We start from the raw sequence: 27,186 nt of genomic DNA on the forward strand, positions 1-27,186 counted from the left end.
AACTTATCCTGGTATTTCAGATGTGCGAAGGCTTGATGGCAATGATAGATGCCTCAAGGTGAGATGAAGGAAGAGCAGAACTTTATTTTTAAGGCAGAGATAGACAGATACTTGATAAACAGGTTAATGAAAGGTTACCACAGGTAACTAACAGCACATAAACACAAGAGTCCTGATAAAGGGTCTCTGCCCAAATCATTGAGTGTTTATTTCTTTCCATAGATGCTGCCTGACCTGCTGAGCTTCTCCAGCATTTTGTGTGTATTAATTAACAGCATACTTGTGGGGGTCAGATGGCCTACTTGTGCTACTTGTTTACCTGCTACTTTAGCACTGAAGAAACACTGAAACATGTATTTTGTTTTGTTGTTTATCTCTGTTCTGTTTTCCACTTCATGGCTACAGGTTCATTGGTCATTGAAATAGACAGATATCGTACAAGATTTGTTTTTAACATAATTCCAAATGATTAGAATAACTACATTACAAAATTACCAGGTTTTGCCAGGCCCACTCCTTTTTATTGTGTTAAATGCTGAAACATGCTTGCCAGGATCAGCAGATGTACTGCTAAAGCAACGTAACGTCAGAAAACCACATACAGGACCTATTCTTCTTTAAAAAATTAGATTTCTCATTATTGCTTAACAGATATTCTGGAAGTCACACCGGTCTTTTTAGATGATCAATGTGTAAGAGTCTTCTCTGAGTTATTCTATGACCACCAGTTCCTCAATACAGCAAGCCGTGGACCCAACACAGTTGGTTGCTCTCATCATAAGCAGGGTGAAACATGCAGCAGAGGCCATACTCAGGATTGGGTCAATTGTGTAGGAAGGGGCTCAGGTGAATAGACCTGGTATCCTTTGCCTTGGCTGCCACACTTGAGTAAGAAACTGCTTTGTTTTCTTCTTACTACATTGTTGTATTTAATGAGTCTTCATGCGTAGTGAAACACTGAGCTGCAAGGATGTCCCCCTGCTCATTACAGGTATTCCTAACATTTAAAATTAGGAACAATAACCTTGGTTCAAGAAAGGGGCTTGACCATTTGTACTAAAGTGTGTGCTTCTAACCCCTCCCATTGTACTTGCCCCAACATCTCTCTCAGCACAGCACAACATATTGTTGGTGAGTTTGTGCTGCAGAAAGGATTTTCCAACTGAGCCGCTGAGATTTGTTCCAAGTAGTGGCATTGCACAGGATTCTTTGACAGTCTCCACTATGTACCTTTGCCAAAGAGCCAAGACATATCACCTGTCCTGAAAGACAAGAGAAACACCACTGTAGAGTTTGCTTTGTATAATCATCATCTTAAATGCAACTAGAACCTCTGTGCAGTATATGCTGAAGTACTTAAGGAGGAAATAAAGGTTTGCCTGAGATACTGTAAAGAACTGATGAATCCGGGGCTCAATTGTACTATGCTCACCGTGGACTCGAGCCTTATTCTAGGCACTTGAATGAATAACCAGGCAAGGACTAATATACAATTTTGAAAGGAGGTTTCACTTTTGGAGACCCCACCCTTCAGTTAAGAAGTTATAGATGTGGGCATGATTCTGTAAAGGGCATAATTCTGTTATGGACAGGAGTTTTGGATACTCCTTGCTAACACGTTGACTGCTGCAACAAATATTGCTATAATAAACTGGTGTTAATCCAGGATCATTGATTTTCCAACATGCTCCTAAGATATTTTAAAATACCTATAATGTCAGCCAGAACTCAATAACCAGATTGTATTTTCACTCCCAACTTGAAGAATTCAAGGACTGGAAGCCGGTTTGCGAAAAGAAAATACTGAACAAAATTTTAATAAGACAAATCATCTTGATTGCTCTAAGGATATTTGCTCAACTGGTATGGGGGTTACAGGTTTTCAAGTACTGGCCTTCAATGCCTTCCAGCACAAGACCTTTATTTTGAGGGTGGTAGTGTTACAATAGATGAAACTCATCTATTGTGTTATTTCATTTTGTGAGCTGCTTGATGCTAAATGAATAATGGCTGCCATAAATTACACAGGAAAAAAGTATTAACATAAGAATTTTCTTCAAGATAAACCATTTACTCGAAAGATGAAGGGGAGAAATGCAAGTTGTTTGCTAAAACTTGCTTGACAGTTTGAGAATAGTCTGTGCAGTTTGGGAATCATGGGCAGTCTCCAGTGAAGTTTGGAGCTGCCTTCTGAAGGCAACAAAACTCAAAAGACTGTGTACCTTGTTACTGTGACTGCCAAACAACTTCTGTTTAATGGCCCTGGGAAGACTTAAAAGTTTGAATTTCACTTTAAATGTCATTAATGAGACACACCTGAAAACACTGGATACAGTAATGTTTAATGCAGAGCAGAAATGTTCTCTCCATATTTGATTTTGTCCAAAAACTAGCACTAACACAATTTGCTCTGGTTTTCATCAATTCAAAATCAGATAGAACTGAAATATTTGCACTATGTGATCTAACTTTTAGGTAAATGTCATGAATTTGAGTACAATCGACAACTGATATTAGCACAAACACTCAGTCAAGACAGCTAAGGCAAATATTTTCTCCAAAATGTCTTAACTAAATGGCTCATATCATTGACCTTGTAACAGATACTACTTGTAACTTAAGAGACAAAGAAATTACTGGGGAAAGATTGCATGCACATAAACTGTGTACAAACGTGCAACAATTGAGATAACAGCAAATGATTCATCAGAGGCTGTATCTTCCCAGAGGGGGCTATACTTCAGTCAATGGGTGAATGGGAGGTCACATAAAAGAATAAAACTCTCCACTACCTACCGGCCACGATGTATAAATATCCTTAAGATTGAGAGCACGATGGTGGGGGGGTGGGGGGGAAGAAGGGGAGAGATACATTGAGGTGAGTATTGGGTGACCACTTATTATAACTGCTAAACCACCCAATGTCCCGTACATAAACACCCTTTCTGCATGCAAGACCTCTTGATTTGGCCTTCGCAATGTTGCACGTTGCATCTAGAAAGCTGCCCATATTTCTATCTCTTGTAATGAGTAATAAACACTAAATGCTGAAGGAACTCAGAAGGACAGGTAGCATCAATGGAAAGGAATGAACAGTCAAAGTTTCAAATACAGACCCTTCATCAAGAGTGGCAAGGAAGGGGGAAGAAGCCAGAATATAGTGGGGGAGGGGAAAGAATTCATGCTGGCAAGTGATAGGTGGAACCAGGTGAGGGGTTTGAAGTAGGAAGCTAGGAGAAGATAGGTGGAAGAGGTAAAGGACTGAAGAAAAAGGAATCTGACAGGAGAGGTGAGTAAACCATGGGAGAAAATGAGGAGTATACTAGAGAAGGTGATGGGAAGGTGAGGAGAAGAGAAGAGGTAAGAGGGGAGTCAGGTTGGTTAATAGAAAAAGAGAGAAGGGAGAAAATCGATGATCATGAGATCTATATCATAGACTGATAAAAGTACCATCTAAAACTGATGAACTACAAAAAAAAATGGTCTCTGCAGCATAGGCAATTCAATCATGATGGCTCATACATCAGAATTTAAGCACTACCTGTCCACCAGAAACAGTGCAACTTCCTGAGGAAGATGAGGAAATATTATGTTAAACATTTGGTGTAAATTAATGGGAAGATTCTCAACAGCCATCAGACACAATCCACTTCTTTAATACCTATCTTGGCCTGGGATGTATCATTGGAGTTGGAAGAGGGATAACAGTGAGCCAATGAAGAATTAAAGAAAAAATTGTTCATTTAGCATACAACAATACAAAGTGAGAAGCTTTGCCTTTTAAATTCTGATGAAACTCAACCTGAGTGGAGAGATGAGAGAAGGATGTGAAGGACATCACCTGAAAAGAAGCTTGTGATTTCACACTCTGCTCTGGAGCTAACCTACAAAATAGTGAGGCAGTGCTCAAACAAAAAAATAAATGTCTTGGCTCTGCTCATTTCAACAAGTTGTTCAAATGGTTGCAAACATAAGCGTTTTGGGATGTAATTTTTTTGTTCATATCCCAATCTGCATTCTCCACCTCTCACACTGCCAGAGCTACAGTTACTTACTCGACATCTCTCTTCTTGATAGTCCTCCCAGATGCCATGACCTCCGCTACTTTGGACACAATAGGGTCATAGTTCATGCTTGACACTGCAATGACCTCATCACTCCTGGAGAACATGGAAGATAAGCTTAAAGTAATGTTCTTTATTAATTATCATTTTGCTTTGTGGAATGTCAGAGTGCATAAGATATATGAAGGTTCAAAGATAATGAAAAAAATTAAACATAATGTACCATCAGTTTATCTATCCTAGTTCTAACCGACAACCAGAACAGCATAACTGGCAGGCTCTCATTTTTAAAGTCAACTAGGCAAAAGTGAACTAATAAAGGTCTGAATTACTAAGAGAAATGTAGGATTCTTATACCTGAAGTCTAGTGAAAGATCCAGTAGCAGCTGTTCAAGCAGTTATTAGGGTTGTATTCCCAGCTATATGCACTAATTCATCATACTGGCATTTTAAAATATTATCATAGCTGTAAGCCAATCAATTTGGATATCTTGGAGCTATTAGTGATCAATTGATTGTCCAACAAAATTTAACAGGATTGAGGGGTAATCATTCAAGAGTGAGGGAATGTTAGAGTCATTGACATTATGGATTATAGAAATTTGCAGGTATGAGACTTCAGTTCCTGAGGGCTCAGGGCAAAAGGTATAATGTCCTACAATTGTTTTTGTCAGAAGCTGCAGCAATGCTAAGCTTACTAGAATTTAGAATTAGTGGTGATTTTATTGAAACATAAAATCCTACGGGCACTTGACAGAATAAATGGTGAGAGGATGTTTCCCCTCATGAAGAAATCTGGGATTGTCAGAAAACCTGATTCTAAAGAAGCTACACACATAAAATGCTGGAGGAACTCAGCAAACCAGGCAGCATCTATGGAAAAGAGTAAACAGTTGACATTTCATCAGGACCCCAAGGAGGCTGCACATTTAGGAAGAGATGAAAGGATTTCTTTTCTCAGTGGGCTGTGGATCTTTGGAAACTAAGTCACTGAATATGTATACTCAAGAGAGGTTTCTGGATTGTAGAGGAAGTAAAGGGGTAGGGCGCACAGACAAAACACATGTTGGGACTGAGATTAGGAACTTCGCAATCATATTTTTTAAGCACAAGACATATGAAGGGTTTAAAACTAACTGCTGGAGAAACTTAGCAGGTCAAGGTGTACCAAGAGCTGTATAGCCTGCAAGTGCACCAATTTCTAATGTTCTTTTGTTCCAAAAGAACTTTTTAGTAAATGTGGAATATCATTCATTGCTGCAAATTGGAATAATAATAATTGAACTGTACATCACTTGCTTGTGTAGTATCAAAGATCACTGTTAACTCAGAGAAAGCAAGACATAGCTTGTGCCCTGAGATACAGCAGTGAGTCATCTCCACTCATATTTATTGCAGGCAATTAGAATAATAATAGTTAAGTTGTGCATCATTTGTTGGTACAGCCTGTACAGTATCGTAAATCAGTATTAATTCAGAGACACAGCTTCTGCCTTGAGATACAGCAACGAGCCATTTCCACTAAATACTGAGTTTCTGCTCAGCACTTAACTGCATCATTGTCTTGGGGTGGGAAGGTTACCAAGATGACAAAGGATGAATTGAATGACTGGAGGGGAAGAAATATAACAGCTGTCCTCTCGTGTGGGTGTGCTTCAGAAAAACAACACATCTGTGTTCTTTTATGTGCATTCATGTGTATATGTATGTTTGCATGTTTAAATGCATTTCCAAGTTCTTGAATAATCAAGACAAATGAATAATTTAGTTGGTAATTTTTATACCTTACACATTCCTAGCCATGCACTATCAGGAGCATGTTATTTGGGTATTGTACAGGTAAAGCCCTGTAAATACGTACAGGCTGGTGTATAATAGTCAAGTGGTGTGCAGCTGGCAGATTGAACAGGTTAAAGAAGTGGAAATGTATCTGTAATGGATGTAAGGGCAACTGAGGGAAGAGAATAAAAGAATATGTTAGTAAAATTGTGGTAGACTGAAAGGAGCTCATCTGTGCCATAAAGTTCATGAGAGCTATTTGCAGAATAATCCCTTGTTCTCCTCTAGTTAGATGTAGTAGAATGTGAAGAACACATTGTTTCTTTTCCTGTACTGCATATTGAATGCAATGCCACTATCAGCCAAAATTCCTAACAAGACACTAGCAGTACGATGGAAGTTCCAGGTGTCAGGGTTGCTGAAGAGTGTGAAGTTCCCATAACTAGAGAGAAGATTCTTGGGAAACTGAAAGGCCTGAAGGAAGATAAGTCACCTGGAGCAGATGGTGTACACCCCAGTGTTCTCAAAGAGGTGGCTGAAGTGATCATGGAGGCATTAGTAAAGCTCCTTCAAGAATCACTAGATTCTATAATGGTTCCAGAAGACATGAAAATAGCAAATGTCACTCCTGGAAGATGTAGGCCAGTTAGTCTGACCTCAGTGGTTGGGAAGATGTTGGAATCAATTAGTAAGGATGAGGTCTCAGGGTACTTTAACTACTACTATGTTGACTCAGGCCTAGGGGGCCGGCATCGGACTCTCTACTCCTCCCTCATCAGTGTATTCAGTTCATCTATATTAGCCGTGCCGCTAAATTCTAGGGGCATGTTGACCATAGTCTTGGGAGGACACCCAGGGTTCATCCTCCCATGCTTGGGCTCCCATGTGATGACGAGGCTAGCAGGTAGCTCAGGGTGGCATAGACAGTGCCCCGCTAGCTGCAGTCTTCTCAGCTCAATTTTAGTAGTGAGCATTGGTAGGACGTCATAGAGCTCGACATTCATCATGTGCTATTGCCAACTCACATCAAGAGCCATCCGGAGCATTCGTGTATAGCAACCATCTAATGACTTTCTTGTGGTCTTGGTGAGCATCCACGTCTCACATCCGTATGTGAGAATGGACTCTATGACTGCTATGAAGATCCTCTTTCTGAGCCCTCTGGTCAGGTTCGACCTCCAGATTTGGTACATGTTGTTCATAGCCCTCCACACCAGAGCCTTCCGTATCTTTATGTCATTCTTGACCCGAGGTACTTGAAGTCTAAGACTTTCTTAATGGTATCATTTTTAATGGTCTTGAAAATACCTTCGTCACAGTTGAACGCCATGTACTCTGTCTTTTTAGTGTTTAGGTGAAGTCCAACTTTATTGCACTCAATCAACACACACAAATTGCTGGTGGAGCGCTTTCGATGTTTCGGGCCGAGACCTTGACGAAGGGTCTTGGCCCAAAACATCGACAGTGCTTCTCCCTATAGATGCTGCCTGGCCTGCTGCGTTCCACCAGCATTTTGTGTGTGTTGCTTGAATTTCCAGCATATGCAGATTTCCTTGTTATTGCACTCAATTTTCACTTTTGTCAGTAACTGCTGTGCTTCTTCAATCTGGTCAGAGAGCAGGACTATGTCATCTGCAAAATTGAGATCTGTGAGCATAACTGGTCTGACCCTTTTGGTTCATCCTGGATTTATGGTAAAACCAAGCTTGCCATGATCTTTGGTAGCTTGACGTGGAGCGTAATCAAGGACAATTATAAAGATGTAGGGTGCCAGAGTGTCTCCTTGCAGCACACCAGCTAGGAGCTCGAAAACTGCTGTTTCTCCGTCTAGTGATACAACTTTCGCCATGGTCTCGGTATAGCTGGACTCTATTGCTCTCAGAAGAGGGTTCGGCACTCCGTAAGCTTTCAAGATCTTCAGCATTTTACCTCAGTGAATGGCGTCAAAAGCTTTGCAAAAATCAATGAAAGTAAGCACAGCTGGTCGGTTGTTCTTCTTGACTTCCTCGATGATTCTACGGAGAGCAAGTATTTGCATTACTGTTGTGCACTTCTGCCGAAAACCATTCTGATTGAATCTTAGCTTAGGGTCAATGACAGTGCGAATCCTGTTCAAGATCATCCAAAGACACAACCTCAAACCCCACGGGGAGGGTTGAGTCTGACAACAGGGATGAGCGAACTGCGTCTCTTTAGCGCTGTAAGGTAAAAATTATCATCTCAACCTTCAACGCAAACACCATCCGCCTCTTGCCTCGACGCACAGAGTTGGCATCACAGGCAAGCAGATACAAGATCTCCATCCTGGGGATCCAAGAACACCGTCATGTACACCCAGATGAAGAGATAAGGTTCACAGAGGTAGAGGAGATGCACCTCATCTCATCCATATAGAGAGAGCCAACGAGGCGGGATAGGGCTGATGTTGAACCGCAAGGCGAAGAAGGCACTGAGGGGCATATTCTGTCAGTGACAGAATCCTTACTCTGTAATTCGACGGAAACCCGGCGACTTCTGTCATCATCTCCCAAGAAAGGGAGTTTGTGGAGTGCCTCCGAGATGGATTCTAAGAGCAGCTTGTACTGGAGCCCACCAGGGAGAAGGTAATTCTCGATCTAGTGTTGTGTAATGAACTGAATTTGATAAGGGAACTCAAGGTAAAGGAGCCATTAGGAGGTAGTGACCATAATATGATAAGTTTTAATCTACAATTTGAAAGGGAGAAGGAAAAATCGGAAGTGTCAGTATTACAGTTGAACAAAGGGGATTATGGAGCCATGAGGGAGGAACTAGCCAAAGTTGACTGGAAGGATACCCTAGCAAGGATGACAGTGGAACAACAATGGCAGGTATTTCTGGGAATAATACAGAAGGTGCAAGATGAGTTCATTCCAAAGAGGAAGAAAGAATCTAAGGGGAGTAGGGGGTGACCATGGCTAACAAGGGAAGTCAAGGACAGTTTAAAAATAAAAGAGAAATATAGCATAGCAAAGATGAGTGAGAAGCCAGAGGATTGGGAAACTTTTAAAGAGCAACAGAAGATAACTAGAAAGGCAATACGGGAAGAAGAGATGAGGTATGAAGGTAAGCTGGCAAGATTCAATATTTCAAGATTCAAAAACTTTATTGTCATTCTAACCGTACGTCAGCTCTGCAGGGCAGAATGAGACAGCGTTTCCCAGGAGCAGTGCAATCATAACATAACAAATGCAACACTAAATAATAAACATAACAATAAATAGTAAAACACAACAGCCACATGTCAGTTAAAAACAAGTTATAAGTGTCCAGTGCAAGTTAAAAGTGTCCAAAGCAGAGTCAGGTAGAGCAGCTATTTAGCAGTCTGACTGCCTGTGGGAGGAAGCTGTTTAGTAGCCTTGTGGTTTTAGTTTTGATGCTCCTGTAACGTTTACCTGATGGCAGAAGAACAAACAATTCATGGAGAGGGTGTGAGGGGTCATTAATTATGTAAAATATGAGGCAAGAATATAAAGGAGGATAGTAAAAGCTTCTTTAGGTATGTGAAGAGGAAAACATTAGTTAAGACCAAAGTTGGGCCCTTGAAGACAGAAACGGTTGAATTTATTATGGGAAACAAGGAAATGGCAGATGAGTTGAACAAGTACTTTGGATCTGTCTTCTTTAGGGAAGACACAGACAATCTCCCAGATGTAATAGTGGCCAGAGGACCTAGGGTAATGGAGGAACTGAAGGAAATTCACATTAGGCAGACAATGGTGTTGGGTAGACTGATGGGACTGAAGGCTGTTAAATCCCCAGGGCCTGATGGTCTGCATCCCAGGAGGTGGCTCTAGAAATAGTGGATGCATTTGTAATCATTTTCCAATGTTCTATAGATTCAGGATCAGTTCCTGTGGATTGGAGGGTAGCTAATATTATCCCACTTTTTAAAAAAGGAGAGAGAGGGAAAACAGGGAATTATAGACCAGTTAGCCTGACATCAGTGGTGGGGAAGATGCTGGAGTCAATTATAAAAGATGAAATAGTGGCATATTTGGATAGCAGTAACAGGATCAGTCCAAGTCAGCATGGATTTATAAAGGGGAAATCATGCTTGGCTAATCTTCTGGAATTCTTTGAGGATGTAACTATGAAAATGGACAAGGGACAGCCAGTGGATGTAGTGTACCTGGATTTTCAGAAAGCCTTTGATAAGGTCCCACATAGGAGATTAGTGGGCAAAATTAGAGCACATGGTATTGGGGGTAGGGTACTAACATGGATAGAAAATTGGTTGGCAGACAGGAAACAAAGAGTAGTGACTAACGGGTCCTTTTCAGAATGGCAGGCAGTGACTAATGGGGTACCGCAAGGCTCGATGCTGGGACTGCAGTTATTTACCATATACATTAATGATTTAGATGAAGGGATTAAAAGTAACATTAGCAAATTTGCAGATGACACAAAGCTGGGTGGCAATGTGAAATATGAGGAGGATGTTAGGAGAATGCATGGTGACTTGGACAGGTTGGGTGAGTGGGCAGTTGCAGTTTAATATGGATAAATGTGAGGTTATCCACTTTGGTGGCAAGAACAGGAGGAAGGCAGATTACTATCTGAATGGTGTTAAGTTAGGAAAAGAGGAAGTACAATGAGATCTAGGTGTTCTTGTACATCAGTCACTGAAAGTAAGCACGCAGGTACAGCAGGCAGTGAAGAAAGCTAATGGCATGTTGGCCTTCATAACAAGGGGAATTGAGTATAGGAGCAAAGAAGTCCTTCTGCAGTTGTACAGGGCCCTGGTGAGACCACAGCTGGAGTATTGTGTTCAGTTTTGGTCTCCAAATTTGAGGAAGGACATTCTTGCTATTGAGGGAGTGCAGCATAGGTTCACGAGGTTAATTCCCAGGATGGCGGGACTGTCATATGTTGAAAGATTGGAGCGACTGGGCTTGTATACACTGGAATTTAGAAGGATGAGAGGGGATCTGATTGAAACATATAATATTATTAAGGGATTGGACACACTAGAGGCAGGAAACATGTTACTGATGTTGGGGGAGTCCAGAACCAGAGGCCAAAGTTTAAGATAGGGGATAGGCCATTTAGAACGGAGTTCAGGAAAAACCTTTTCACCCAGAGAGTTGTGGATCTATGGAATGCTCTGCCTCAGAAGGCAGTGAAGGTCAATTCTCTGGATGCTTTCAAGAAAAAGTTAGATACAGCTCTTAAAGATAGCGGTCAAGGGATATGGGGAGAAGGCAGGAACTGGGTACTGATTGTGGATGATCAACCATGATCACATTGAATGGCGGTGCTGGCTCGAAGGGCTGAATGGCCTACTCTTGCACCTATTGTCTATTGTCTATCTGTTAGTGCCTGCACAACTGCAGCGAGAAGAAGCCTTCTACAGTAAACTTCACTAAGCTGTCACTACAGTGCTCGGCGATTTTAATGCCCAGATCGGACAGGAAGATGTTCCATACTCATTCCACGACTTTACCAACAGAAATGGACAATACCTAGCTGATTTCATCTAGGAACACAGTCTCATTGCCATCAACATACAATTCAAGAAGTGAGCTGGTAAACTGTGGACATAAGAAAGCAGATCCTCCCTCAACAGGAAACATCTCAACTACATCCTCGCAAGAACAAAATGGCGTAATTGTGTGATCAACACAGAAGCCTACAGTATCTTCAACTCAGTCAGTTCTGACCTTAGAGTAGTGTCAATGTAAGTGAGACTGAGCCTGCGGCAACCCAAAGCCACGATCCCAAGGAGAAGATAGACTGGAAGGCATTCTCCTCACAGCCTATTCTTCAAGCCTAGTACACTGTGGAAGTGAGAAATTGCTTCAGCCCATTGGAGAGGGAGGAGGAAGAGACTACCACCAACTGCTATCGACGGCTCATAGATGCACACACAGATGCAACAAAGAGTCTGCCTACTGTGAAGCGAATCAAAAAGAGCCGAATCTCGAAACATCCTGATGTCATCGCAGCAAAAAGTGTGGTCAATGCTTGTCATGCCAAACAGAAGGAGCAAAACAGAAGAGCTAAGAGACAAGTTCAAGACAGCAGAGAAGAATCTCTTTGCCAGCTACGACCGACTGAAGGAAAAGGGACTAGCTGAGAGGATTAGAGGGGTAGGGGCTGCTAATGAAGACAAGCAGCATGGAAAAGCATGGCGCCTAGTCAACGAGATCAGCAGATGGAAGAAGTCCCCATCAGGTCAAATAAGTGGTAAAACAGCAGAGGACAATGTCCAGACATGGTTTACCCACTTCAAGAACCTGCTGGGAAGCCCTCTAACAATCACGGAAGAAGATTTTGTTTAAGGATTATATGGGTCTAACAACACGGAGGGCTGAAGGACCTATACTGTGCTGTAGTGTTCTATGTTTGATCTATCTAAGAAGAGGACATACCCATGATACTAATGCAAGTCAACAGCAATGATGGCCCATTCACCATTGAGGAACTGCAGGAGCGCTGGATCAGATGGGATACCACCAGATGTCCTTAAGAACTGCGACCTGGATGACATCTTGCTGGACATATGTAATACGGCACTGATGAAAAGCGACAAACCAGAACAGTGGTCACTCTCAAACATTACCCCTGTCCCCAAGTCTGATCCCTCACGAAGACAGATAACTACCGCGGTATGAGCTTGACCTGCATCTTAGCAGAGCTATCGGTACTTATTAAAGGCACATGATAAAATAGGCCATAGTCAGCATGGTTTCCTCAAGGGAAAATCTTGCCTGACAAATCTGTTGGAATTCTTTGAAGTAACAAGCAGGATAGACAAAGGAGAATCAATTGATTATGTGTACTTGGATTTTCAGAAGGCCTTTGACAAGGTGCTGAACATAAGGCTGCTTAAGAAGGTAAAGAAGAGGCAGATGGAATACAGTGTTAGGAAGTGTATGGTAAAACACTTTGGAAGAAGAAATGAAAGAGTCAACTATTTTATAAATGGAGAGAAAATACAAATAACAGAAGTGCAAAGGGACTTGGAGTCCTTGTGCAGTATTCCCTTAAGGTTAATTTGCAGGTTGAGTCTGTGGTGAGGAAGGCAAATGCAATGTTAATATTCATTTCAAGAAGACTGGAATATAAAAGCAAGGATGTAATGTTGAAACTGTATAAAACACTAGTGAGGCCTCACTTGGAATATTGTGAGTAGCTTTGGGCCCCTTATCTTAGAAAGGATATGCTGAAACTGGGGAGGGTACAGTGGAGGTTCTTGAGAATGATTTGAGATTGAATGTCTTGTCATGTGAAGAGTGTCTGATGGCTCTGGGGATATTCACTAGAATTCAGAAGAGTGAGGGGTGACCTCATTTTAATCTATCATATGATGAAAAGCCTTAATAGAGTGGATGTAGAGAGTATGTTTGTAATGGTAGGAGAGTCTAACCTAGAGGATACAGCATAGAGAGGCATCCTTTTAGAATGGAGATGAGGAGATGAGGAGAAATTTAATCTGTTAATCTGTGAATCTGTGGAATTCTTTGCTACAGGCAGCTGTGAGGCCAAGTCTGTACGTACATTTAATGCAGAGGTTGATAGATTCTTGATTGGTCAGGACATGAAGGGATACGGGGAGAAGGCAGGAGATTGGGGCTGAGAGGGAATTGGATCAGCCATGATGAAATGACGGAACAGACTCAATGGGCCAATTGGCCTAATTGTGCTCCTATATCTTATGGCCTTATGGTCTTTTGCAGAGTCTTTTTTTTACACAAGTGCAAGGAATACAATGAATATATCTTGTGGCCCATAAATATTGAAGGAATATTAATATCAACAAATGTGAAACATGAACAACAGAAAAAAAGCACAAACTGGACCCAAACTATTTGCAAGGATACCCTTTAGAAAGAAAGGCATCACGTAAGAATAATTTGGTGAACAACATGCTATCAAATGTTATATTGTTGGCAAGGTGATCAAACACTGTGATCATGCAAAATCTTGGAAGAATCTTGAAGTTTGAACTTATAAAGAATCTGGGAAATGTAATTAGCAATAATTACTTAAAATAAAGCAGATAAATATAAATCTTTAATTAGAGGCTTAAAATAGAATGGAAAATGAGAATAAATGCAATTTAAAAAGGTGGAAAATAGCAAGACTAAAAGATTTCACTATGGATTTCACCCGGATTATAAACAAACATGAAAAGGTACAAATAAAGATTTTGCAGTGGTTAAGGCATAGCACTCAATATGAAAAATAAATGGATAAATTGTATGGAAAATCTGGAAGAAAAACAATAATGTTTACAGAAGAAAGTAATGAACAGTTGCATCCAATACAGGATAAGCAAGATAATTTCTGTGAAAGGAAATGGAGATTTTAATATTCACCTTCATGACCTGGATATTAATTGATAGAATATTTGTACACTATAGAACATCCACAATGAAATCAATGGAAATTAAATAAGCAGTTTGTTGCACTACTGAGATTGTCACCTTTTTCTTAGCTAATGCTGGTAATTAATTTGGAGGTGGAATACAGATATAGATCAGCTTTGACCTATCTAAATGAAAGTCAGAACAGTCTCAAGATACAGAATGGCATGTTCCTACCTTTCCTATATTTCTACTTCAGACACAATCTATGTAGCTTGTTTTACATCTAGGAGGAAACCTTAATGGAAATTATTGCAACTTGCAGTGTCAAGTTGGTGGTCAAACTGATCCCATTAATCTCTCACAAGATATTAATTTTAGCATACATCTGATTAATACTTGCCTCTATGATTTCACACTCCATTATAGATTCCAGTGGGATTGGGAGAACTAATGTTGTTCTTATGAAAGCCTTACAGCTAATAAATGTTGGATCCAGAACAATGCACTGGCTGGACTGTTTCTCATACAGGGGACTGTTAGATCTTGAAATAAAGGGAAAGTTGAATAGCCATCGATTCTGTAGTACCAACTATTGTGAAGCAGACAGTTTTTAATCTGGGTAGCAGTAATCAGCAAGCAAAGATTTGAAAATAGTTCAATTTTCATTAATAATTTTATAATTCCAAGTTAAAGCTGTTTAACCTCTTCAGCACCAGTGTACTTGCCTTCAAATGGGCAGTTGGGTATTATACAAACCAAGTGAACATTAGAGATTAAATAAACTCTAGTAAGCTACTCCAACATCTGTGCTCACCTCACTACATATAAAACTGTCTCTACCATCTCCATGCACATCCAAGTGCACCCGTATCTGTACACATGTGTGCTCTTTGTAATTCTTTACATAAAGATTAGTGCCCATTATAGTTCTATACATGTACACTTGCAATCATTTATCTGTATATATGAACTTCTATATCTTGAATGATCTATGCACAAGTATCTGTACCTCTGTAAATCTATATTTTTTCTGCCATAACTCACTTTTTCTGTACAAAACAAATCAATGAAGGTAGAGCAGCAGATGTGGTGTATATGGACTTTAGTAAAGTGTTTGAGATGGTTCCCCATGGTAGATCCATTCAGGAAGTTAGGAGTCATGCGATCCATGGAAACATGGCTATGTGTATTCAGAATCCCACTTAAGGCAGAGGGTGGTAGTAGATGGATTTTATTCCACTGAAGACCTTCACTAGTGGTCTGGGATCCCTGCTGTTTGAGATTTTTATCAATGGGTTAGATAAGGAAGTAGAAGGGTGGGTTAGTAAGTTTGCAGATGACATGAAAGTTAGTGTTGTTGTAGAAAGTGTATAAGATGATGAGAGGCACTGATTGTGTGGATAGCCAAAGGCTTTTTTCCCAGGGCTGAAATGGCTAACATGAGGGGGCACAGTTTTAAGGTGCTTGGAAGTAGGTACAGGGAGGATGTCAGAGATATTTTTTTTATTTACACAGAGTGACAGGTGTGTGGAATGCACTGCCTGTGACAGTGGTACAGGCAAATGCAATAGGACCTATTAAGAGACTTTTAGATAGATACACGGAACTTAGAAAAATAGAGGGCTATATGGTAGGATAAGTCAAGGTAGTTTCTAGAGTAGGTTACATGGGTCGGCACAACATTGTGGGGTGAAGGGCCTGTAATGTGCTGTAGATTTCTATGATTCTATGAAGATTGCTGTAGGTCACAATAGAACATTGACAGGATGTATAGAGCTGGGCTGAGAGTGACAGATGGATTTCAATCCAAAAAAGTGTAAAGTGATACATTTTGGAAGGTCAAACTTGAAGGAAGAGTTCAACATTAATGATAGGATTCTTGGCAGTGTAGAAGAACAAAGGAATCTTGCAGTCCAAGTCCACAGATCACTCAAAGTTGCCATGTAAGTTGATAGGGTTGTTAAGAAGGTGTATGGTGCATTAGTCTTCATCATTTGGGAGACTAAGTTCAAGAGCTGTGAGGTAATGTTGCAGCTCTATAAAACTCCTTTAGACCACATTTAGAGTATTGTGTTCAGTTTTGATCACCTCATTATAGGAAAGATGTGGAAGCTTTAGAGCAGGTGCAGAAGAGATTGACCAAGATATTGCCTGGATTAGAGAACATGTTTTATGAGGAGAGGTTGAGCAAACAGATATTCTCCAGAGAAAAGGAAGATAAGAGGCAAAGACAGTCTATCAGATGATAAGAGGCATAGATAGAGAGGAGTAGTGGCAGAGGCAGATACATTAGCGTCATTTATGAGACTCTTAAATAGGCACATGGATGAAAGTGAGATGGAAGGTTATGTGAGAGGAAGGGGTTAGATTGACCTGGGAGTAGTTAAAAGATTGGCACAACATTTTGGGCAATAGGGTCTGTACTATGCTGTACTGTCCTATATTCTAAATAAATATATCAAACATCATAACAAAGCATACATCAGGATGCTCTTCATTGACCACAGCTCAGCATTCAATACTATCATCCCCTCAAAACTAATCAATAAGCTTCAAGACCTTGGCCTCAATTCCACCTTGTGCAAATGAATCCTTGATTTCCTCCCTTGCAGACCCCAGTCACTTTGGATTGGCAACATCTCCTCTACAATCAACATCAGCACAGGTGCATAGCAAGGGTGTATGCTCTATTCATTTTATATGGCTAAGCAAAACTTCAATGCCATATTTAAATTTGCTGATGACACCACTGTCGTAGGCCCAATCAAGATGTTGGAGTGAGGTTGGAAATCTGGTTGAGTGGTGTCACAACAATAACCTTCCATTTAATGTCAGCAAGATAAAGGAGCTGATTATTGACTTCAGGAGGAAGAAACCAGAGGCCCATGAGGCAGTCCTCATCATGTACTTTAAATTTCTCAGTGTTATCATTTCAGAGGATTTGTCTTTGGTCCAACACATAAAGTGCCATTTTGAAGGAAGCATGTCAGCACTTCTACTTTCTTAGAAGTTTGTGAAGATTTGCATGTCATCTAAAATTGTGACAAACCTCTATTGATGTTCATTGGAGTGTACAGTATATTGACTGGTTGCATCACAGCGTGTTATGAAAACACCAATGCCCTTGAACGGAAAAGCTTACAAAAAGTAGTGGATACGGCCCAGTCCATCAAGGGTAAAGCCCTTCATACCATTGAACACATCGATACGGAGAGCTATCACAGGAAAACAGCATCCATCATCGACCTCCACCATCCAGGCCATGCTCTCTACTTGTTGCTGTCATCAGCAAGAAGGTACAGAAAACTCAGGAACCACACCACCAGGTTCAGGAACATGTATTACCCCTCAACCATCAGGCTCTTGAGGCAGAGGGGATAACTTCACTCGCCCATTACTGAACTGTTCCCACAACCTATGAAGTCATTTTCGAGGACTCTTCATCTTTTTATGATTTATTTATTATTACTTTTCTCTTTTTTCTTTGTGTATTTGCAGTTTGTTGTCTTTTGACATTGGTTGTTCATCTGTCCTATTGGGTCCAGACTTTAATTGATTATATTGCGTTTCTTCTATTTATAGTGCATGCCCAAAAGAAAATGAATCACAGGGTTTACTTTGAACTACTTACACCTGCTGCTCACAATCTTGCTGTATTTCCTCCAAAATGCATCTGTGCTATTTGCCTCAATACCCCAGGTGTAACATAGTTTTATGCCCCAATATTATCTGGTAACAAGAATAAAAACGTAACAAAAATAATCAGAAATACTGTAGGTCATTAAGCTCCTCATGTACCTCAGAATCATAGAGTACTAGAGCATGGATACAGGCCCTTTGAAACAATGAGTCCACACTGATTATGGTGCCACCCAACTCGTCTCTATTTCCTGTAAACGGACCATATCCATCTAAGCCTCATGTACTTGTCCAAGTACTTCCTAACTGACACTACTGTACCCTTATACACTTGCTCTTGTTGCTCATCGCATATACTCACCATGAAAATGTTGCCCTTAGGTCCCTTTTAAATCTTACTCCTCCTACCCCAAGTCAGTTACCCACCCCCCGCCCCCACCACCAAGTCTGGGACTACACTTCCCTGGAGAAAAACTGCTAGCACTTAACAAGATTGTGGCCAATCTACTACCTCAACAGCATTTTCCTGTTCTTCTAATGGATCTGTTGATCTACCTAATATCCAAAAATTAATTTATTTCTTTTACAAATGCAATAAATATTTGAACTTCCACAACCCTTCAGGGTAAAGAATATAAATTCACCAATATCTGAGTGAAGAAATTTCATTTCAGTCGTAAATGGTCCTTCATTCTGAAACTATGACTCCATCTGATACATTCCTATTGGCTAACATCACATTCCTCTGAACTTTTCAGCCTTGCCTACTTAAACTCTCTTCAAATGACAGACCCACCATCCCACAAATTAGGTGAATCTTCTATGTCCCTCTTTAGCAAATACAGGTCACCCCCAGGTTAAAACAGATTTCTGTGAGCTTGGTCATATGTGTGGGCTGAACATACGTTGGGCTTTTGAAAGCTGGGGAAGACATATACATATATTTTTAGGCATTGCTGTAAAAGACCTTGCTCTTGCGTTCTATTTATTTGCAATAGGGACTAACCTATCATTAACCTTTCCAAATGTATGCTGTGCCTGCATTTTGGCTTTTAGTAGCTTTCTGACAAAAATACCCATATCCTTTTGAGCATTCCCTTAAGATTCTCATTTTATGAAATGCACTGCTTTTTCACCAAGTGTATGAATTTAGTTTTTTCATCTTCCATATCATACTCCATTTGCCTATGTTGTGCACCCATTCATCTTGCTCCTTTCCCTTTGGAACCTCATCACTTACTCACACTTCCACTTAGTTTCTTGTCATCAGCAAATTAAGAAATGTTACATTTTGTCCCTACAGCTGAATTATTGATATGGAGTATGAATAGATCAAATTATCAATAAGCAAAGTTTTAAGCGTCTCTTGGAAGTCCTAATGTCTTCATTGTGACTACTTTACAGTTATGTTTCCGAGGGTAGAGGAAAGGATGGAGATGTTTTCTTTATATTTCCTCCTATCTTGTTTCTGCTGGCATACACCTGTAAGTTCAATGTAAATTAGGCTGGCAGGAGTTGGGGAAGGATGGGTCCTTCTCAGTTTTGTCACCTTAACTTGGAAATCCTAGTCAGATAATTGGGTTCAGGTGTATGCTGGCCCTTCATATATGCCCTTCTCACATCTTAAAAGTCTATCTAAATCTATGGATAAACAAAGCAGGGCTAAAATAGAACACCTAGTTTCTAAATAAAGCTGGTAGAACCTGTTTGTCTCCTTCTCAGGAAGTTGTCCTGCTGATGCCAAATAAATGCCAAATCATTCTTTCAAACTGTTAATGGTATAACAATTATTGTGGTTAGTGTAATAGTTAGCTGACAACTAAATTCTGCTGGGGAAAAATTTATTTATTTGCGGACACTGTAAGACACTTGAGTTGAAATGAATGAATGCCCAGCAATGGTCTGGAAGAGGTTAAACTGAGCTCTATATGTGTCAGTACAATGTGGCTATAAGAATCATAATAGGGAAAGAGAGAGAGAGAGAAGCGTATGTAAGGAGGGATTCTACCACCAGTGAACTCTATTTTTACCTCCAAGTCTGTATGCAGTTGTTCATCCCAGTGGCTTTCCTAAATTGTAAAATAATTTCAGTTTTAACACCAGACATAAACAATAACACTATTTAATTAAGAGCAACTTATTTTAGAAAGAGTTGGTTTAAAGGATTTATCATTATGTAGATTTGTGTTGTAATTTTACATTACTTTTACAGTATCTGACAATTATTGGAAAACCAAACTCTATAAAAAATAGTGAGAAGGACCTACTTAGTGTAGAACGCCACAAACTTCCGCTCATCCAGGTCTCCTTGAATGATGACATCATCAAATCCTTCCCCATGACCTACAAGAGGAAATGAGCCTATAAATTTATTTACTTATTTAGAGATACAGTGGAAGAGACCCTTCTGGCCCTTTGAGCTGTGCCATCCCCAACCCCCGACAGCCCTGACTGAACCCTAACCTAATCATGGGACAATTTACTATAACCAATTAACCTACCACGTAAGTGTTTGGACTGTGGGAAGAAAGCGGAGCTCCCAAGAGAAAGCTAACCTTCCATGGGGAGAATGTACAGAGGAAGCCAGAATTGAACTCCGATGCCCTGAGCTGTAATAGCATGATGGCAACCCGTTGCAATCACAATAAAAGATTTTATGTCCGCTCATAGAAATTAAGCAACAAAAGCTTTGCTATAAAATTTGTCACTGGAGAAAACGTCTAATTTGGTAACTTTGCATTTTGAATCTTTTCCTCCCTCCTTAACAGCCTGAATTGTACCATTTGATTAATGGATAAATTTATTTGGTCTGCTGGAGGTCCTTTCAGGCTGTGAATGATTAAAAACTGTTTAAAACCAACAAGTAAGAAGTCTATAATGGGAGGATATAACAGAGAATCAGGACATTCTTACAGTTACTGGAGGTGGACAGAGAGAGAGGAATGGTGCAGCTGATGAAAGTGTGTCAATAATTGCTGAGATGCTGCTGGTTGGAGGCTGGGCACAAGATAGTGACTGAGGAAGTGGGCTGGCAGTAAGATCACAGAATACTCAAGAGACTATGGAGGTGAGTAGTTGTATGTGCCTGCAAAGTAGCAGAAGGGTCAGGTCATAAGTAAAGTCACTTTTTATTGTCATTTCAACCATAACTGCTGGTACAGTACACAGTAAAAACGAGACAATGTTTTTCAGGACCATGGTGCTACATGAAACAGTACAAAAACTATGCTGAACTACACCAAAAAACTACACTAGACTGCAGATCTACCCAGGGCTGCATAAAGTGCACAAAACAGTGCAGGCATTACAATAAATAATAAGCAAGACAATAGGCACAGTAGAGGACAGTAAGTTGGAGTCAGTCCAGGCTCTGGGTAATGAGGAGTCTGACGGCTTGGGGGAAGAAACTGTTACATAGTCTGGTCGTGAGAGCCCGAATACTTCAGAGCCTTTTCCCAGATGGCAGGAGAGAGAAGTGTTTGTATGAGGGGTGCGTGGGGTCCTTCATAATGCTGGTTGCTTTGCGGATGCAGCATGTAGTGTAAATGTCTGTGATGGCGGGAAGAGAGACCTCAATGATCTTCTCAGCTGACCTCACTATCCGCTGCAGGGTCTCGCGATCCGAGATGGTGCAATTTCCGAACAAGGCAGTGATGCAGCTGCTTAGGATGCTCTCAATACAACCTCTGTAGAATGTGATGAGGATGGGGAGTGGGAGATAGACTTTCCTCAGCCTTCGCAGAAAGTAGAGATGCTGCTGGGCTTTCTTTGCTATGGAGCTGGTGTTGAGGGACCAGGTGAGCTTCTCTGCCAAGTGAACACCAAGAAATTTGGTGCTCTTAATGATCTCTACTGAGAAGCCTTCGAAGTTCAGTGGAGAGTGGTTGCTCCATGCCTTCCTGAAGTCAACAACCATCTCTTTTGTTTTGTTCACATTCAGAGACAGGTTGTTGACTCTGCACCAGTCCGTTAGACGCTGCACCTCCTCTCTGTATGCTGACTCATCATTTTTGCTGATGAGACCCACCACAGTCGTGTCATTGGCGAAATTTATCATGTGGTTCGAGCTGTGTATTGCTGCAGTCGTGGGTCAGCAGAGTGAACAGCAGTGGACTGAGAACACAGCTGTGGGGGGGCCCCATGCTCAAGTGTGATGGTGTTGGAGATGCTACCTCTGATCCGGACTGACTGAGGTCTCCCAGTCAGGAAGTCTAGTATCCAGCTGCAGAGGGAGGTGTTCAACACCAGTGGTCCCCAACCTCCGGGCCGTGAAGCATGCAGGGTGCGGCGGTAGGCTGAACACACCCAGCACATAAAATCACTTCTGATCTGTGCCGACATTTACGTGCCCAGCGACACGTAAATTTAGTGTAATTTATTTCCACTGCCATAGTTCCTGCATTGCAGCTCAATGGGATTCTTCCATCTGATTGGCTGAAAAACCACATTGTTGCATGAACTACTCACAGAATCTACTGTTTCCTCACAGAGGCACAACAGTGGCTCAGGTGAAAATTGCCATTGAAGAGACCTGGAGAACACCAGACAACTGTTTGCCCAGTCACTATCAAGCATCATTTCCTTGCTACTGATTGTAGAATCTATATGATTTATTGACTTTCCTCATATACAGTGCCTATAAAAAGAATTCTCACATGAAAGTTTTCATGTTTTATTGTTTTACAACACTGAATCACAGTGGATTTAATTTGGCTTTTTTTGACACTGATCAACAGAAAAAGATTCTTTCATATCAAAGTGAAAATAGATCTCTACAAAGAGATCTAAATTTATTACAAGTATAAAACACAAAATAACTGATTGCATAAGTATGCACCCCCTTTAATATGACACACAAAATCATCATTGGTGCAGCCAATTGCTTTTAGAAGTTGCATATTTAGTTAAATGAAGATCTGTTTTTGGAGATCTGTGTGCAGTCAAGGTGTTTCAATTGATTGTAGTTAAAACACACCTGTACCTGGAAGGTCCAACTACTGATGAGTCAGTACCCTGGCAAAAATTACACCATAAAGACAAGAGAACACTACAAGTAACTCCGCGAAAAGATTATTGAAAAGCACAAGTCAGGAGATGGATACAAGAAAATAGCCAAGTCACAGAATATCTCTTGGAGTACAGTTAAGTCAAGCATTAAGGAATGAAAAGAAATGGCACAGATGTAAATCTACCTAGAGCAGGCCATCCTCAAAAACTGTGTGACCGGGCAAGAAAGGGACTAATGAGGGAGGCCACAAAGATTTCCATGACAACTCCAAAGGAGTTACAAGTTTCAGTGGTTGAGATGAGAGAGGCTGCGCATACAACAACTGTTGCCTGGGTGCTTCACCAGCCGCAGCTTTATGGGATAGCGGCAAAGAGAAAGCCACTTTTGAAAAAAACTCACATGAAGTCTCAGCTAGAGTTTTCCATAAAGCATGTGGGAGTCTCTGAAGTCAGGTGGAATACCTTTCTATGGTCTGATGAAACCAAAATTGAGCTGTTTGGCCATCAAACTAAATGCTATGTTTGGTATAAGCCAAACATCGCACATCATCAAAAACACACCATCCTTTCTGTGAAGCATGGTGTGGCTGCAAATTCTGTGGGGATGCTTCACTATAGCAGGCCCTGGAAGGATTGTGAAGGTAGAGGGTAAAATGAATGCAGCAAAATACAGGGAAATCCTGGAGGAAAACCTGATACAGTTTGCAGGAGAACTGCAACTTAGGAGAAGATTTGTTTTCCAGTAAGACAATGACCCCAGCATAAAGCCAAAGCTACACAGGAATGGCTTAAAAGCAACAAAGTTAATGTCCTCATGTGGCCAAGTCAGAGTCCTGACCTCAATCCAATTGACAATTTGTGGCTGAACTTGAAAAGGGCTGTTCAATTACAATCCCCATGCAATCTGACAGAGCTTGAGCAGTTTGTAAAGAAGAATGGGGAAAAATTGCAGTCCAGATGTAAAGATGCATCTACTAAATACCAACTTGAAGGAGATGAATATGTATGCATTCAATTATCTTGTGTATTAATTGTGTTATGAATGGACCACAGCTCTGAGGGGCCGAAGGGTGCGGGGTAGCCCCCTCCTTTGTGAGAATCGCAAGAGCATTATTGGGTTGGATCAGAGGACCCAGGAAATGAGAGAGAGATATGGCCATTGTCTCCTGGAGACAACGTTTGTGGATTGGGGACTATGCTACGTGCAAGCCCTCGGGCAAAGTGGGCTGGTTGAGAGAGAGATTGCATCACCCCAACTTGATTGACATCTACTACCCTGCGAGTTAAGATAAAAGAGGGGCTATAGGCACAGCTCCTCAGATGCACCAGAAGAAACGCTAGCGATCCCGTAATAGTGGGAAGCCATTTGAAGGAAGCCACGAGCGTTCGGTGCCCTTGCCTGGGGACTGGTGGCTGGTACCACGGAAAACAACTTGGAACTAACAACGGGGAACCAACTCCCCCGACTCAACGGATTGGCCGCATAAAAGACCGGGGCAAGTTTAAAACCGTCTCTCTTTAACCCAAAGAGCTGCAGCTTGAAAGGACAGTGACTTTTATCTTTCCATCGGACAATACAATATCCCCTAGACAAACGATAGAGCTGTTGCTTAATTGATGATTATTATTATACCTGCATTTTTAGATTGAGTATTGACGATGTATATTATCTGAATGTCTGTATTAATCTTATTTTTGTGCCTCCTTATAAATAAAGACTTTTAAAAATAGTACCATCAGACTTCAACGGACCTCTCTATCTTTGCTGGTAAGTGATCCAGTTACGGGAATTTCGTAACAATTGTAATAAATTTAGACCAATTTGTAAAAATTTGTTTCCACTTTGACACGGAAGTTCTTTTCTGTTGATGTGTTAAAAAAGCCAAATTAAATCCACTGTTATTCAATGTTATAAAACAATAAAACATGAAAACTTCCAAGGGGAGTGAGTACTTGTTATAAGCACTGTAGATCTGTAGCATATTCTGTTTTGTATCCTAGTTACTGTTCTTATTTTTATGTAAAATCTGCTGTTTATTGTAACTGCAACCATGTTCAACTACAAAGGAATATTCAGGTCATTAGGCATCAGCTTCAATTCCATGGGCTTGTTATAGGCAGCAGCTAGAGACTAGGTCTCATCCACACAAAAGTGAGTTCAGGAAGTCAGACTCCTGTCCTCATTCAGAGAACTATTACAATCAATTATTTGTATTCTTTCAGTCTTTTATCAATTATTTATGAAATAGGCATGCAGTTACTATAAATGGTTCACTGATTGAACTTGTTGAGATTCATGACAGAAGAACCCAGCTTTATCATTATTATTAAGTGGAGAAAGTACACATCTTCCCATCACAGTTTTACCTGCATAACGGATACTTTTCCCAAACATTGCTGTCCAGAAGTAGGGCACCGTGTTAATCTCTATTCCTTTTCCCAGTATGTTGAGGGCAGCAATTCGACCTGAGGAACATAAAGAAAATAGAAATTACCAATTGGTATTCTGCACTGATATATTGTACCACACCAGCAGCCAGAGAACTTTTATCATGCTAATCCAATATTGTGCTAATCATGCATACCAAAACTAAGAACTGAAGCTATTTGGCAGTGTGCAGGCTACAGTTGGCATTCTCCCTACCTGCCCTCATTATATATCAATGGGATAATCTTCCATTCCTTTCTCACTTATACATTTACCAAGGTTCTTAACTGCATTAGTGTTATTTGCCTAAACTTCCTGTGGCAGTGAATTCTAAATTCTAAGTGGTTTCTGGGTAAAGATTCTCCTGAATATATTCTTCGGGGATCACAGAATCCTCAACCACTGTGGGGACAGGGGCATAGGCAGGTCTTTACTATCCGATTAGTCTCATTCCTAGTATGCTTTCTACATTGTGCTGTAAATCATTCCTTTTCACAAATCATTCCTTTGGGCTTTGCTTTTAAGGTCATACACTATCACAACCATTCATGATTTAAGAACTACTGGCATTTTTCCACAGCTAAGTCAAAGGAAGCTTCAGAAAGGAATTCGGTGGTAAATGCAAGGGCAATGCTGAAGAAAAGCTGCATTGACAGATGCAACATTAAACTGTTAACTCTGCCTGAGAAGGATAAAAAAAAATTCTACAACAGTATTCAAATTTCAGCAGGAATTTTCTCCACTATGTTATGGGCTACTAACAAGTTTCAGAAACCTATTAGAGGACAGATGTGGAGCTCTGGAGAGGGTGCAGGATGCTGCCTGGATTAGAGAGGTGTTATAAGGAGATGTTGAATAAATGTGGGTTGTTTTCTTTGGAGTGGCAGAGGTTTAGGGCAGATGTGATAAGAGTTCATAAAATTATGATTGGCAAAAACAGCTGGTATCTTATTCTCAGGGTTGAACTGGAGGGCATGGATTTAAGGTGGGGGGTGTTAAGTTCAAAGAAGATGTATGGAACTTTTTTTATATATATACAGTGAGCGGTGGGTGCCAGGGATGGTGTCAGAGGTAGATGCAATAGAGACCTTTAAGAGGCTCCTAGATAGACTCCTGAACATGCAGGTGTGGAGCATGTGTAGGTAGAAGGGAATCAGTGTAATTAGGCATCATTAGCCTATTTAGTTCAGCACAACATCATGGGCCCATGGGATTGTTCCTGTGCTGTACAGTTCTAAGTTCTAATAACAGATTATTTGATTTTTATTTCAGTGCTATTTAGGATATTGATGTAGATAAAGAAGCCACAATATTTTCTTCATTAAAATAATGATATTTCTTCAGATATGAAACAACTGAGCAGTTATGAAAGGTGATCAATGAATACAGATCTTTATTTATTTCAGTTTCTGACTGTGTTCTGTCTGATACAATAACCTGGAATGGTCCTTGCCAGTGTAGCTGGTGGCACTCCAAAATAGCTTAATGTATCATTGCCTGTCTCCTACATGTATCACATGCAGTAGGAAAGTAGAGAAAAATTCACTCTCTTGTGGATGTGTTTGCCTCACACACGTCAACATTATTGGCATACAGAAATAGATACTGGATCCCAAGTTTAGAGTAGCATTCCCCAACACACAGCTCTTTTTCTGTGATTTGGAAAAAAAAATCTAGTGATTAATGACAATCGTGAAACAGTGGAGCACTGGCTGATACAAGGAATTGGAACAAGGTAAATGAAGAATTACTGAATATTGCAACTCACAGACATTTCAGTACCTAACATACTGAATGAATATTAACAATTTTGTCAAGTATTCCTTCTGGAAATTTATTTAAAGTCAAATGCTTATTTTGTATAGTTCTTTACAATATTAATTGCATACCATTCACAGTTTATCATTTGTCCTGCTGAATTCCAAATCTAAACTGT

The 27,186-nt window shown here is 40.6% G+C and overlaps 1 protein-coding gene across 13 annotated transcripts in view; it reads right to left on the reverse strand.

The window, feature by feature from the left end:
* Nucleotides 1–238: 238 nt before the first annotated feature.
* The window catches only part of LOC132404283 (apoptosis-inducing factor 3), a 150,263-nt gene continuing 123,315 nt past the window's right edge, over nt 239–27,186 (reverse strand). For 10 of the 13 annotated variants that reach the window (XM_059988450.1, XM_059988443.1, XM_059988448.1 and 7 more), the window contains 5 exons: nt 25,190–25,288; nt 20,083–20,158; nt 19,846–19,884; nt 4,056–4,160; nt 246–1,262 (listed from right to left, as the gene is read on the reverse strand). In XM_059988450.1, the coding sequence (XP_059844433.1) occupies nt 1,223–1,262; nt 4,056–4,160; nt 19,846–19,884; nt 20,083–20,158; nt 25,190–25,288 (359 nt within the window). In that variant the 3' untranslated portion in view covers nt 246–1,222. The other 3 variants (XM_059988452.1, XM_059988451.1, XM_059988453.1) reach the window with 3 other exon arrangements.

This window comes from Hypanus sabinus, chromosome 13 (assembly GCF_030144855.1).
Source record: "Hypanus sabinus isolate sHypSab1 chromosome 13, sHypSab1.hap1, whole genome shotgun sequence".
NCBI lineage: Eukaryota > Metazoa > Chordata > Chondrichthyes > Myliobatiformes > Dasyatidae > Hypanus > Hypanus sabinus.